The sequence below is a fragment of the Scyliorhinus canicula genome, chromosome 8 (assembly GCF_902713615.1).
Source record: "Scyliorhinus canicula chromosome 8, sScyCan1.1, whole genome shotgun sequence".
Taxonomy (NCBI): domain Eukaryota; kingdom Metazoa; phylum Chordata; class Chondrichthyes; order Carcharhiniformes; family Scyliorhinidae; genus Scyliorhinus; species Scyliorhinus canicula.
In genome coordinates this window covers 130,009,649-130,022,355 of record NC_052153.1, presented here as the reverse complement: position 1 = coordinate 130,022,355, position 12,707 = coordinate 130,009,649, and the positions used below count along the sequence as shown (strand labels likewise).

Sequence of the window (12,707 nt, the reverse complement as noted above, 5' to 3'; positions counted from 1 at the left end):
TAGTTGGACGGGAATCCTGTAAATCCAGGGTTTTGGAGCCCCGGCCAATATTAACAGCAGAATCTCATGATCGTTTTCCTCTTCTGTTTCTTATCCAGCAGCCTCCACCTCAGCTGTTGAGCAAAAAAAAAACAATAGCAGAGGACAGCAGCCAAGGATCACTAATGATTGCTGATGGGAGGATTGAGGCTTAGTGGAAGTATATGAGTGTTGGAACACAGGTGGAGGCCCACGATTCTGTGTGTGTGTTTAGGGGGCTGACATGTGAGCCTAAGTCTTGGAGTACACTTACCTGCAAAGACCACGTCACTAAGGTAACTCAGAAATTTATGAATAAAAATGGCATCTTAAACAAACTTACAGGGCACGATTCTCTGGCCGTGTTGCGCTCATATGAGAGCACAGCGCAGCCGGAGAATCCAGGTGGAGCCTCCCGGCAGCCTCTGCACCTCACGGGATACAACCAAGTTCCGCGATGTGCCGGAATCAGAACTCTGCCCAAAAGGTGCGGGACCAAACGGTACTCGCTAGATTGGGTCACAAACCTACTTAAGGTCTATTTAGCCGGGATGCACCACCCTCCCTCGATTCTCCGGCCTCCCCAGGGAGGCTGTAGTCGGGCTCCGACCAATGCTGGCCCACAAGAACATGTACAAGGCGGGGCGGCACCAGGGGGTCTCCTGGGTGGTCAGGGTCATTCCTGAAACATGGGCACCTTGACACTGCCCATCTCGCACCTTGGCACTACCACCCTGGTGCTGCCAAGGTGCCTGGGTGGCACTGCCAAGCTGGCAGGAGCACTGTCTGGATGGCATTACAAGGGTGCCAGGAGTCCAGGCCCAAGGGAAGGTCATGCCCATGAAAGGAGAGGGGGGGCAGGTATGTAGGGGCCTCCAGGAGGTTGTAGGGAGTGACGGGTTAGGATCCTGGAATGGGAGTGTGCTGCAAGTGGGCGGGCCCCCAGAGACCCCATAGCAGGGTATTTTCACTTGGAGTTATGGGGTAGTGCCCATGAGTGTGAGGGTTGATATTTCCCATGGGTAGGGAGTGTGGGGGACGCACAAGCTCACTTAGAGATTGGGGCACAGTAAGATTTGTCTTATCTCATGCTCATAGATAAGTCAATCCGGTTGAATGAATGCAAGCAAAGTTTATTTCTTAAAAACATATTTTGGTACATTCACACAAAATTAACTGGATAAGGCTTCTTCCGTGTCTCTTGAAATGCCCTTGAAGCACCAACAAGTAGAAACAAAAACTTCAAGATAAAAGTGACTTCAGATTTACAAAAGTAAAAGTCATTTCAACAAACGCCTTTGTTGAAATATTTATTCCCCGAAAGCTATAATTTTCTCTCTTAATCAGTTAGACAGATCACATTCTTAAGGGAATCCTTATCTGGGTTTAGCCCCTTACTTAGTTTCATTGGTTCTAATTCTCCGCTAAGATCCCCTTGATTCATTCAGGAAAGAGTCAGTAACTTAACAGGCGATTGGTTAATTAGACATTAATCAGTGACTCCAAATTAATTAACTGTCCCATGACTTTTGTCCCACGTTCAAACTCCTTACGTCACGTCTGGTCTCCGCTACGACATTGTTTCAATCTTGTCGAATGTATCTTCCATATCAGAACCTGTAGTGCATTATTCGTAACATTTGAGACACCCATGGACAGTATTTAAACGATTATAGGGTTCTCATATTTCTACAAATTCAGTAATTTTCAAGAATAATTTTAGCTAATATTTTAAAGGACCCCCCTCTAAAATTGTTGAAAGGCACCCTTTCAAAATGGCGGCCTATGTCTTGCATTCAGCTCCCCAGTGCTGAAACAAATTCTTAAGTGTGAGAAACTCTCCAAGGCTCCAAAAGTGACTATGCGCCATTGGATAGCGTTGAGGAACTCACTGAAGAACGCACCACAAATGAACTGAGAAATGTTTTTGTTGAATCACACCCCACAGTCTTTCCTTGAGGGTCAAAGTTCAAACATTGTGCAGCTTGTTGAGAGATCTCCATTAGGCAGTAGGAGAAAATGACCCTCCCATGTGGTGAAACTTTTCAAATAAAATTGAATTCATCATATAGAAATAAGAACATAAGAAATAGAAACCATTTGGCTCCTCATGCCTGCTCTTTCATTCAATAAGATCATGGGATCTGATTGTGGCCTTAAATCCACTTTCCTGCCTGTCCCCATATGCCTTGATTCCTTTGCGAATCAAAAATCTAACTAAGGAATAAGATGTGCAGCCTCCCCAGTGATTGTATGAGTCTGGCCACCACTTAGTTCATTTCTGCAGAGTCCATTAATCCAGCACCACCATTCAATTAGATCTCACTGATCTAAATCACAATTTCACCTTCTCACTTCCAATGCACCTTAATTATCTTGGTATTGAGAAATTTGATCTCCGTCTTGAATATACTTTGAAGAACGCGCATTCAGAGTTCATTGAGGGAATGAATTGCAAACATTCACAAACCTTTTGAGTGAACAAATTTCACCTCAGTCCTAAATGGCCAATTCCTAATGCTGAGACACCTAGGGCTCGATTTAACGATGGCGTCACACTCTTACACTTTGGATGGCGGGAGAGGCCAAAATTGGGAACCACGCCTAGCAGTTTGGCATCTAACAGGCCCGTCCCCATTGGTGAGAACCAAGTCCCATGACATTGTGGCAAGAAAGCCATAATCACCAATCAAAACCAATCTCCATAACCATTAACGGGGCACACCCCCTGTAACCTAACCGCCTCCACAGCAAGTTACGTAGATACTAATTAGTACATCTTTTAAAAAACATCAAGCTGTCAGAATGACTGCTGTGGGGATCCGAGGAGGTGAGTAGCCATCTTTGATCCCGGGCAGTGAACCTAGGGGCACTGGGGTTGCTGCTCCAGTGACCGGGAGGGGAGGAGGGGTGGTGGGAGGAGAAATTGCCAATCAGTAAATTGAGCACTCCAGTGGATTTCCGTGGGTAGGCATGCCATATCACGGGTGAGAGTTATCGCCTAGCTTCCCAATCATACCATGAGGCCTGGACAATTTGCCTGAACACTGGAGGCCTCAACACCACCGACGCAGCATCCAACATCCAAACACCCAGGGGCTGAACCTCAGCACTGGAGACATTCCCGCGACTGGTGACGGAACAAGCGCCCAGACCAGGTAACATTACCAGTGGGTGTCTGGGGCACAGGGTCTGTGGTCTGATGCCCAGGGGCCCGTGCTGTGGCCAAGAGTGCATGTGCAGGGCAGGTTAGATGGCACCCTGAGGGATAGCAGGGTATATGACAGGGGGGTGGCCTTGGGGAACTGGAGAGTACCGGGGTGGGAATCATCGCTGGTTGTCAGTCTCTCACCCTCTCCAATTCCTTGCATATATTCCACGAGATGGATGATATCTTGGACCTCGCGGTACTGCTGGCCAGCCAGGGGGCCAAACGCGGGAGAAGGCAGGGACATCAACATCGACAAAGACTCAAGTCAGCGGCCCATGTGCAGGACCCCCACCTCACACCCTGAGGACAAGGCCGCCCATCAGGCCTGGGAGAGACCCAGAGGGAGAGGCCAGCGACGGCCCAAGGTGTTACGGGCATCACTGGTCTTTTGAGCAGATGAGGAAAATGTAACTGGTCTGATTAGTAAGTTTGCGGATGACACAAAGGTTGGTGGAATTGCAGATAGCGATGAGGACTGTCAGACTGACTGAGGATTTAGATTGTTTGGAGACTTGGACGGAAAGATGGCAGATGGCCTGTTCCTGTGCTGTATTTTTCTTTGTTCTTTGACGTACTGCGTGTGCCGCAGGAGGCCTCAACAAGGGAACGGTGCCACACCTGTGCTATGACCTTGTGGACTTTGCACCATGTGGCGGTGGAGGATACCGGCTCCCGGTGGCCATCAAGTTCATTGCAGCCCTGAACTTTAATGCCTCAGGATCATTCCAGGTCTCAAGCGGGGACTCTGTGGCATTTCTCAAGCTACAGCCCACAGGTGCATCAATGAAGTCATGGATGTCCTGTTTGCCCAGACAACCACCTATATAAACTTTGACCAGCATCAAGCCCAACAAGATGCCTGGGCATCAGGATTCACCACCATCGCCGGGATGCCCCAGGTTCAGGGGGTAATTGATGGCATGCCGCCTTGCGCGCTCTGGGGCATCAGGGAGTGCCTTTCATCAACAGGAAGGTGTTCCACTCCCTGAATGTTCAACTTGTGTCTGACCACTGCCTCCGGATCTTGCACGTGTGTGCACGCTTCCTAGGGAGTGTGCATAACAGCTACATCCTGGGCCAGTCTGAGATTCCCAGCCTACTCAAGGACCACCCTGGATCGCAGGTTGGCTCTCAGGTGATATGGGGTACCCGCTTAGGACCTGGCTAATGATGCCAGTACGGAGGCCGGTGACCGATGCAGAGACACAATACTTTTTTAAAAATAAATTTAAAGTACCCAATTATTTTTTCCAATTAAGGGGCAATTTTAGCATGGCCAATCCATCTAACCTGCACATCTTTGGGTTGTGGGGGTGAAACCCATGCAGACACAGGGAGAATGTGCAAACTCCACACGGACACTGACCCAGGGCTGGGATCAAACCTGGGTCCTCAGCACCTTGGGCAGTAGTGCTAACCACTGCGATACCGTGCCAGACACATGGTTGATTGGTGTGGGAGTGGCAGGCAGGGCCAGTGCCAAATCACTCATGTGACCCGGTGGAAATTGTTGATCTTCTCACAGCTGGACCTCCTGGTGACACTGCCCGAGTTGTCGGCCACTATCACTTTGTCCCAGGCAGCACTGACTGCCCTGTCACTGACCCTCCGAGACCCTCGGGGGACAGGGCATCCTGTCTGGAGTCAACCGCAGCCAACATTTTGGCCAGGTCGGCATCCCTGAATCATGGAGCTGGTCTACACGGTGGCATGGCTGCGTACTGTCTGGTATTTGCTCTGCAGGATTGGTTTAAATGCTGCTCCCCCTTGTTCGCAGATAGCTGGTGGGCACGGTCCCGGCGAATTAGTCAGTGGGACAATCATTTGCAGCGTGAGGCCCATGGGGCCTTATTAAGTGGCCCAATTAACGTTCGATACCAGTGTCGACCTCACCGGGTCAACTGTCGAGAAGCTTGTGGCAGTTCCTGCTCGCTACCGCACTGAGAAACGTTTTCATTAAATCGCGCCTTAAGTTCCAGACTCCCTAACTAGTGGAAATTACATCACATTATCTACTCTGCGACACATATGATTTTTTTTGTTTCAATGAGATAAGGTTTTATCTAAACTACAGGAATGTAGCATAGTTTACTCAATGTCTCCTCATAGAACAAACACCTCAAGTGAACCTTTGTTGCATTCCGTCTGAGACAACAATGTAGTCTTGGGTATCGTGTCCAGAACTGCACACACTGCTCCAGTTGTGATCTATCACAAGTTCCTATATAATTTTGGTAATACTTCTTCACTCTTGTATTCCATTTGCCTTGTAATAAAAGCTGGCACACAATTTGCTTCCTGTACCAGTATGTGACTGCCTGTGATCCATGTACAAAGACCCAGACCCCTCTGAATACCAATGTCACTCACCATTAAAAGAAAAAAATTCTGATTTTCTACTTTTCCTTTTAAAATGGATGTGTTACACTTGCTCACATTCTACTCCATCTACCATGTTCTTGCTTATTCACCAACCTGTCTGTATCCTCTGCAGCTTCTCTGCATCCTCCTTTTAGCATACTATGCAGCTGTCTGCCACTGTTTGGATGTACCCGAGCCAGTGAGGCTGCCTCTGTTTGATTATTGTCTAAAAGCTTGGGAGCCTTGCCTCTGAGAGAAATGTGGCACAAGGGCAGCACAATGGTTAGCACTGCTGCCTCACAGTGCCAGGGACCCGGGTTCAATCCATGTTCTCTCTGTGTCTCTATCGGTTTTTTCTGGGCGCTCCGGTTTTCTCCCACAGTCCAAATGATGTGCGGGTTAGGTGGATTGGCCATGCTAAATTGCCACTTAGTGTCCGGGAATGTGTAGGCTAGGTTACAAAGATAGGGCGGGGCGGATAGAGGAGTGGACCTGGGTAGAGTGTTCTCTCGAAAGTTCGGTGGAGACTCGATGTGACGAATGGCCTCCAGCACTGTATGGATTTTACCCTGCCAGAATATAACAGTAATGAGCCATAGACAACGAAGGTGGAAATTGTTCCACATTTTTTCTTATTAGCAGTAAGTCATAAAGAGGCACAGCAGGATATTTAGAAAATCATAATACGATCAGGCAGAGTCAGCATCGTTTTGTCATGCCTGACACATTTACGAGGACTTTTTAAAAATTTGTTCAGGGGATCTGGGTGTTTCTGATTGCCCTGAACTGAGTGGCCTGCTGGACTATTTCAGAGAGTATTTTTTTTTTTTTTTTTAAATTTAGATTACCCAATTATTTTTTCCAATTAAGGGGCAATTTAGCGTGGCCAATCCACCTAACTCTGCACATTTTTGGGTTGTGGGGGCGAAACCCACGCAGACACGGGGAGAATGTGCAAACTCCACACGGACAGTGACCCAGATCAGGGATCGAACCTGGGACCTCAGCGCCGTGAGGCGGTTGTGCTAACCACTAGGCCACCGTGCTGCCCCTTTCAGAGAGTATTTAAGAGTCAACCACATTGCTATGAATCTGGAATAACATGTAGACCAGACCAGGTAAAATGTTATTCCCTGAAGGACATTTTAGAACCAGATGCGTTTTGACAACAATCAACAATGGTCATCAGGTTTTTTTATTAAAATCAAATTGGGAGAAATGGGTCATTTTCAGGTTTAACTTGTAATGAGCGGATTGCCACAGGGATCATTGCTGAGCCATAACTATTTTCTAGAACGCGTTGATGTCACACTGTCAAATGCTGCCTTAATGTCAGCTTTGTAGCTGTTTTGGAACAACTGGAAATAGGGTAAGCATGCAGGTAAACAGAAAGACATAATGACAGCCCCTGATTTATTTCCACCTTATCAAGTCTTGATTCAATGCAAGTTGTGCTACTTTATGTTTTCATGCAATGTCTTCAGTTTATTTTTATGCATTGTATTCTAGAACAATTAAGGAACAGAAGGAGGCTGTTTGGCCCATCGAGCCCATGCCAGCTCTCTAGTGCAATCTAGTCAGTCTCATTCCCCAGCTCTAAGCGTGTAACCCTGCAAGTTTATTTCCCTCAAGTGAACATCTAGGACGGGATTCTCCCCTACCCGGCGGGGCGTGGTGTCCTGGTGGGATGGTGTGGCGTGAACCACTCCGGCGTCAGGCCGCCCCAAAGGTGCGAAAGTCTCCGCACCTTTAGGGGCCAAGCCCTAACCTTGAGGGGCTAGGCCCGCGCCAGAGTTGTTGGCGCCCCGCCGGCCGGTGGGAACGGCCTTTGACGCCACGCCAGCCAGGGCCGAAGGGACTTCGCCAGCTGGCGGAAGTTCGGGCATGCGCCGGAGTGTCAGCGGCTGCTGACGTCATGCCCGCGCATGCGCAGGGGAAGGCGTCACTTCCGCCTCCGCCATCGTGAAGACTGTGGCGAAGGTGGAAGGAAAAGAGTGCCCCACGGCACAGGCCCGCCCGCCGATCGGTGGGCCCCAATCGCGGGCCAGGCCACTGTGCGGGCACCCCCCGGGGCCAGATCGGCTCGCGCCCCCTCCAGGACCCCGGAGCCCGCCTGGTCCCGCCAGTAAGGTAGGTGGTTTGATTCATGCCGGCGGACCGGCAAGACAGCGGCGGGACTTCGGCCCGCGTGGGCTGGAGAATCGCCGGGGGGGTGCACGCCGACAGGCGCAGCGCGATTCCCGCTCCCAACTAATCTCTGGTGCTGGAGACTTCGGGACACAGCGGGGGCGGGATTGATGCCAGCCCCCGGCGATTCTCCGACCCGGCGGGGGGTCGGAAAATCCTGCCCCTAGTTTCCTTTTGAAAACATTAATTATGTTTCCCCACCATGACCCTCTTACTCCATGTGCACTCTCCAAGTGCCTTTAGATTTTTTCTATGTTTTTTGTTTCTAAAATCTTACCCAGCACTGATGTTATACTAACCAACCTGTGGTTACTCAGAATGTCCTTGCATCCTTTCTTAATCAAGAGTGTCACATTTGCCAATTTCTAATCCACTGGTACCTCTCCATGTCTTGTGAAAATTGGAAGGTTCCGGTCAGTCATTCCTCTATCTCCACCTCCAACTCTTTAGCAATCTGGGATGCAAGCCATCCAAACTAGTTGAGTTGTCCACTCTGAGCACAGCTAGCCTTCTCAATACAATCTGATTTCCATTTTTCACTCCATCTATTATCTCTGTTATCTCCGCTTGTATCAATAATTTGTCAGGATTTTGTTGTAAAGTAAATGCTGATACAAAGTACAAAATACAAAACCTTGCCAGGCACCCCATAGCACATGTCACAATCTTTCGTCCTATGAGGCCCACACTGCCTCTTACTATCCATGTATGATTTGAAACCAGAGAGATTTTTGGGTTACTTTTTATTTTACAACCTTTAATTCTGTCTTGCACAAATAATGTGATCATGTAGTGTCAATGACAAATTAATACCCATCAGTTCCTTGAGTTTAATGCCATTTCTCATTAACTTCAGTAACCGTGTGGAAGCCTGGACCAGGGATGTCAAATTCTTACTCAGTCAGGAAGGTAGACCAACAACGGTTCTTATTGGCAATGAATCAACTGTAAGGGTCATGAACAATGACTGGAAGAACGTAGATAAAGTTACTGGATGGATACGACACAAAGCAACCCAGCTAGGTCAACCATTTGTTTTGAGCGTGGGTCTGAATTTACCTCATCCCTATCCAACACCAAGTATGGGGAAAACATTTGGAGGATCCACATTTAAAACATCTCCCTACTGGCTTAAAAAGGTACACTCCTGGACTGATTTATTACTTTTGCTGTATTAAGTTATATTTAGTTCCCACTTTTAATTAAAATTTAATATATATATGAAACGATTAAGGTTATTGTGTTTGGTTGTTTAGAAACAGCATTGTACACTGTGCTGGGTGGGACAATTCCCCCTTTCCCCTTCCATATAGCCCGCAGGAAGCAGTGAGGGCAGACACGCCCATTAATTTGTTTCAGTATTGAGGGCAGCGAAACTTTCATTTAGCTCAGATAGGCATAGGCACATGTACGGGATATGCAAATGGAAAGACAACTTGAAGGAAATGCATTTCCTATCTTTCAATTTTGTGCTGTTTCAGTCTCAGCTGTGCCTGAATGGGATGTTAGAAAAGGAAATATAAATAAACCATGCTCACTTGTATTGGGTGGCACAATGGCCAGCACTGCTGCCTCACAGCACCACAGACCCGAGTTTAATTCCAGCCTTGGGTCACTGTCTGTGTGGTGTTTGCACATTCTCCCTGTGTCTGTGTGAGTTGCCTCCAGGGCCTCCGGTTTCCTCCCACAGTCCAAAGTGGGTTAGGTGGATTGACCATGCTAAATTGTCCTTTAAGTGTCCACGGATATGCAGGTTAGGTGATGGGATTACGAGAATAGGATGGGGGAGTGGAGATGGGTAGAGAACTCTTTTGAAGGGTTTGTGCAGACGTGATGGGCCAAATGGCATCCTGCACTGTAGGGATTCTATGATCTACCTTTCAAAATCTAAATATGTACTATTAATTAACTTTTTATGATTTTTAATTCGGGACCTTGAGTAAAGCTGACCCCTAACTACACCCTTACTAAATAGACCTCCTTTCTTCCTACTTTGCAACACTGCAAATTGAGCTGGTATTTGATTAAAAATGGAAAGTCAGAAGGACCAATTTCCCTGAATAGGTGCTCTTGATGAGGAACAACACTCAAAGTGCTGATTATAAAACTGTCTGTCCACCAGGTTATAAAACTGTCTGTCCGCCAGGTTTTCTGTAGGTGACTCAGCAACCCAAAGGTCTCTGTATCTTCTGTGTAAAAATTGAGCCCTTTACCACAGAAAATAACTTAAAAGGTCTTCATATTTCAGAGAAAATTAGAGAGAATGTGCCACCTACCATTCCTATTTTTATTTTATTCATTAGTTTAATCAATAAATTGTTATAATATACTCTCATCTAAGGATTATTTAATGTTCAATTAACTATATATAATTTCTTCCCATTGGATTTCTGCATGGTGCCGTCAGATAATAATAATACATAATAATCATAGTAATATGATTTTTATTAGTGTCACAAGTAGGCTTACATTAACACTGTGATTAAGTTACTATGAAAATCTCCTGGTCACCACACCCTGGCGCCTGTTCGGATACGCAGTGCCGCCCAGAAAGTGATACAAAGTGGAGGACCTCATGCACTTTAACATTTCAGCCATGGCTCAGTTGATAGCATGCTCTCATCTAAATCATATGGTTCCAGGTTCAAGTCTCACTCCAAGGCCTGAGCACAGCCATCAAAACTGTGTGAAGGCACATTCATATACCCACTGGTACAAAGTGGAGGACCTTATGCACTTCAACATGTCAGCCATGGCTCAGTTGATAGCACACTCACCTCTGAATCATAAGGTTCCAGGTTCAAGTCTCACACCAAGGCCTGGGCACAAAAATTAAGGGTCATGTTCCAGTGCATTACACTGTTGGAGGTACCATCTTTCAAATGCGACATTAAATCAAGGTCGCATCTGTCTCCTTGGGTGGATCCCATGCCCTATTTTGAAGAAGAACGGGATAGTTATCCCTGGTGCCCTGGTCAATAGTTATCCCTCAATCAACACTTAAGATACAGATCATCTGAAATTACCACGACTGTGAGTTTGCGGAGCACAAATTAGATCTCTGTTTTCCACGCTACAACAGTGATTACACTTCAAAAAGTATTTTAGTGGCTGATTGAATCTGGGGGATGCTTCTCTCTGTTGAAGTAAAGGACTGCTTTATTATTCTAAAACCAGTGAGTGCCTGGCACATCATTATAGTTGAAATAACCTTAAAAGTAGACAGCTGTGGTAGTATGACTAGGGGTATTACGGTACCTGGAAGTGTGAGCTGCCATTGGTGCAGAGGACTCGCTGCCCATTGGCCCAGGTATGTCATGTACCATGTAGGCGGTAGCTCCGCCTACGAGGCGGGGTATAAGAACCCGTGTACCCCGGCAGTCAGCCATTCTTCTGTACCTCTGCTGCCGGGTACACTTCTTGTGTATTAAAGCCTATCGTTCGGATTTTATCTACGTTTCGTGTCCATTCATTGTGCATCAATTTAATACACAAGATTTTAAAGGATGGAGCTTCGCATCAAGCCGGAGTGTCTTCGACTCAGCCCACACACAGCAAATGCAACAGCAGCATTTAACACTGGTTGGCTTGCTTCAATAGCTACTTGAGTACAGCCGAAAACGTCCCGACGAGGGACCAGAAAGTGCACATCCTCCACTCGTGTGTTGGCACCGCCGTGTACGCGCTCATAGAGGACACAACAGACTACGACGCGGCTATGGACTTGCTTAAAGGACATTTCATACGGCTAGTGAACCAAGTCTATGCTCGGCACTTACTGGCCACGAGGCAGAAACTTCCTGCTGAGTCTCTAGACAAATTTTACTGGACCCTCCTCGTTCTGGGGAGGAACTGCGGCTGCCCACAAGTTTCTGCTGCCGAGCACAACAAACTTTTGATCAGAGACGCTTTCGTTGCGGGTATGCAATCTTTGCAGATCTGCCAAAGACTTTTAGAGAGAGAGACTTTAAGCCTCACGGAGGCACGGGCCCTCGCCTCCTCCCTAGACGTTACGAATCGTAACGCCCGCGAGTATGCCCCCGACCGCGCGGCGGCCCTCTGGGCAGTGTGGAACGCGACCTCCCTCACCCCTGTGTACTCGGACCCCCCCCCAGGCCGGCGCCGCAGGGCGCCCCGATAAAACCACGGGGCCCCACTGCTACCTTTGTGGCCAGGCAAAGCATCCCCGCCAGCGCTGCCTGGCCCGCTCCGCAACCTGTAAAGGCTGCGGCAAGAAGGGCCACTTTTCGGCCGTCTGTCGGTCAAAAGCGGTTGCTGCGGTTCTGAGCGGTCCCGAGCAATCCTCCCCCCCCCCCCCCCCCCCCCCCCCCGCCGCTGTCCTCAGGGGCCCCGTGCGGCCTGTGGACCTCGCTGCCCCCACCCCCCACTGCCACATCCGATCCAAGGGAGCCGCCGTTTTGGACCCCCCGACGCCACGTGCGATCCCGGGCACCGCCATTTTGGGCCCCCGACCCCACGTGCGATCCCCGGGCGCCGCCATTTTGGGCCCCCGACCCCACGTGTGATCCCGGGTGCTGCCATTTTGTCCACCCCCCACCATGTGCGGCCGAAGGGCGCCGCCATCTTGGATCGGCACCGAGGACCCCGCAGGTGACTACTCTCTGCCAGATGATGACTCGAAGTTTCTGCCACGACTCGCCTCAGTCACATTGGACCAATCGCGGCCTCGCACGCTATCCACGGCAACCACGAAGATTCTTCTCAACGGCCACGAGACAAGCTGCTTGCTGGACTCCGGGAGCACAGAGAGTTTCGTCCACCCCGCCACGGTAAGACGCTGCGCTCTTCCCGTTTACCCAGTGAAACAAAAAATCACTCTGGCCTCCGGTTCGCACTCGGTCCGGATCACCGGGTGCTGCATAGCGGACCTCACGGTCCAGGGGAGGGAGTTTAAAAATTACATGCTCTT

At 48.7% G+C, this 12,707-nt stretch overlaps 1 protein-coding gene across 4 annotated transcripts in view; it reads left to right on the top strand.

Moving 5' to 3' along the window:
* The window catches only part of arsk (arylsulfatase family, member K), an 84,933-nt gene that overhangs the window by 25,955 nt on the left and 46,271 nt on the right, over nucleotides 1–12,707 (top strand). For all 4 annotated transcript variants that reach the window (XM_038805247.1, XM_038805248.1, XM_038805250.1 and 1 more), the window contains exon 4: nucleotides 8,634–8,916. In XM_038805247.1, coding sequence (XP_038661175.1) covers nucleotides 8,634–8,916 — 283 coding nt within the window. The remainder of the gene's footprint in view (nucleotides 1–8,633; nucleotides 8,917–12,707) is intronic.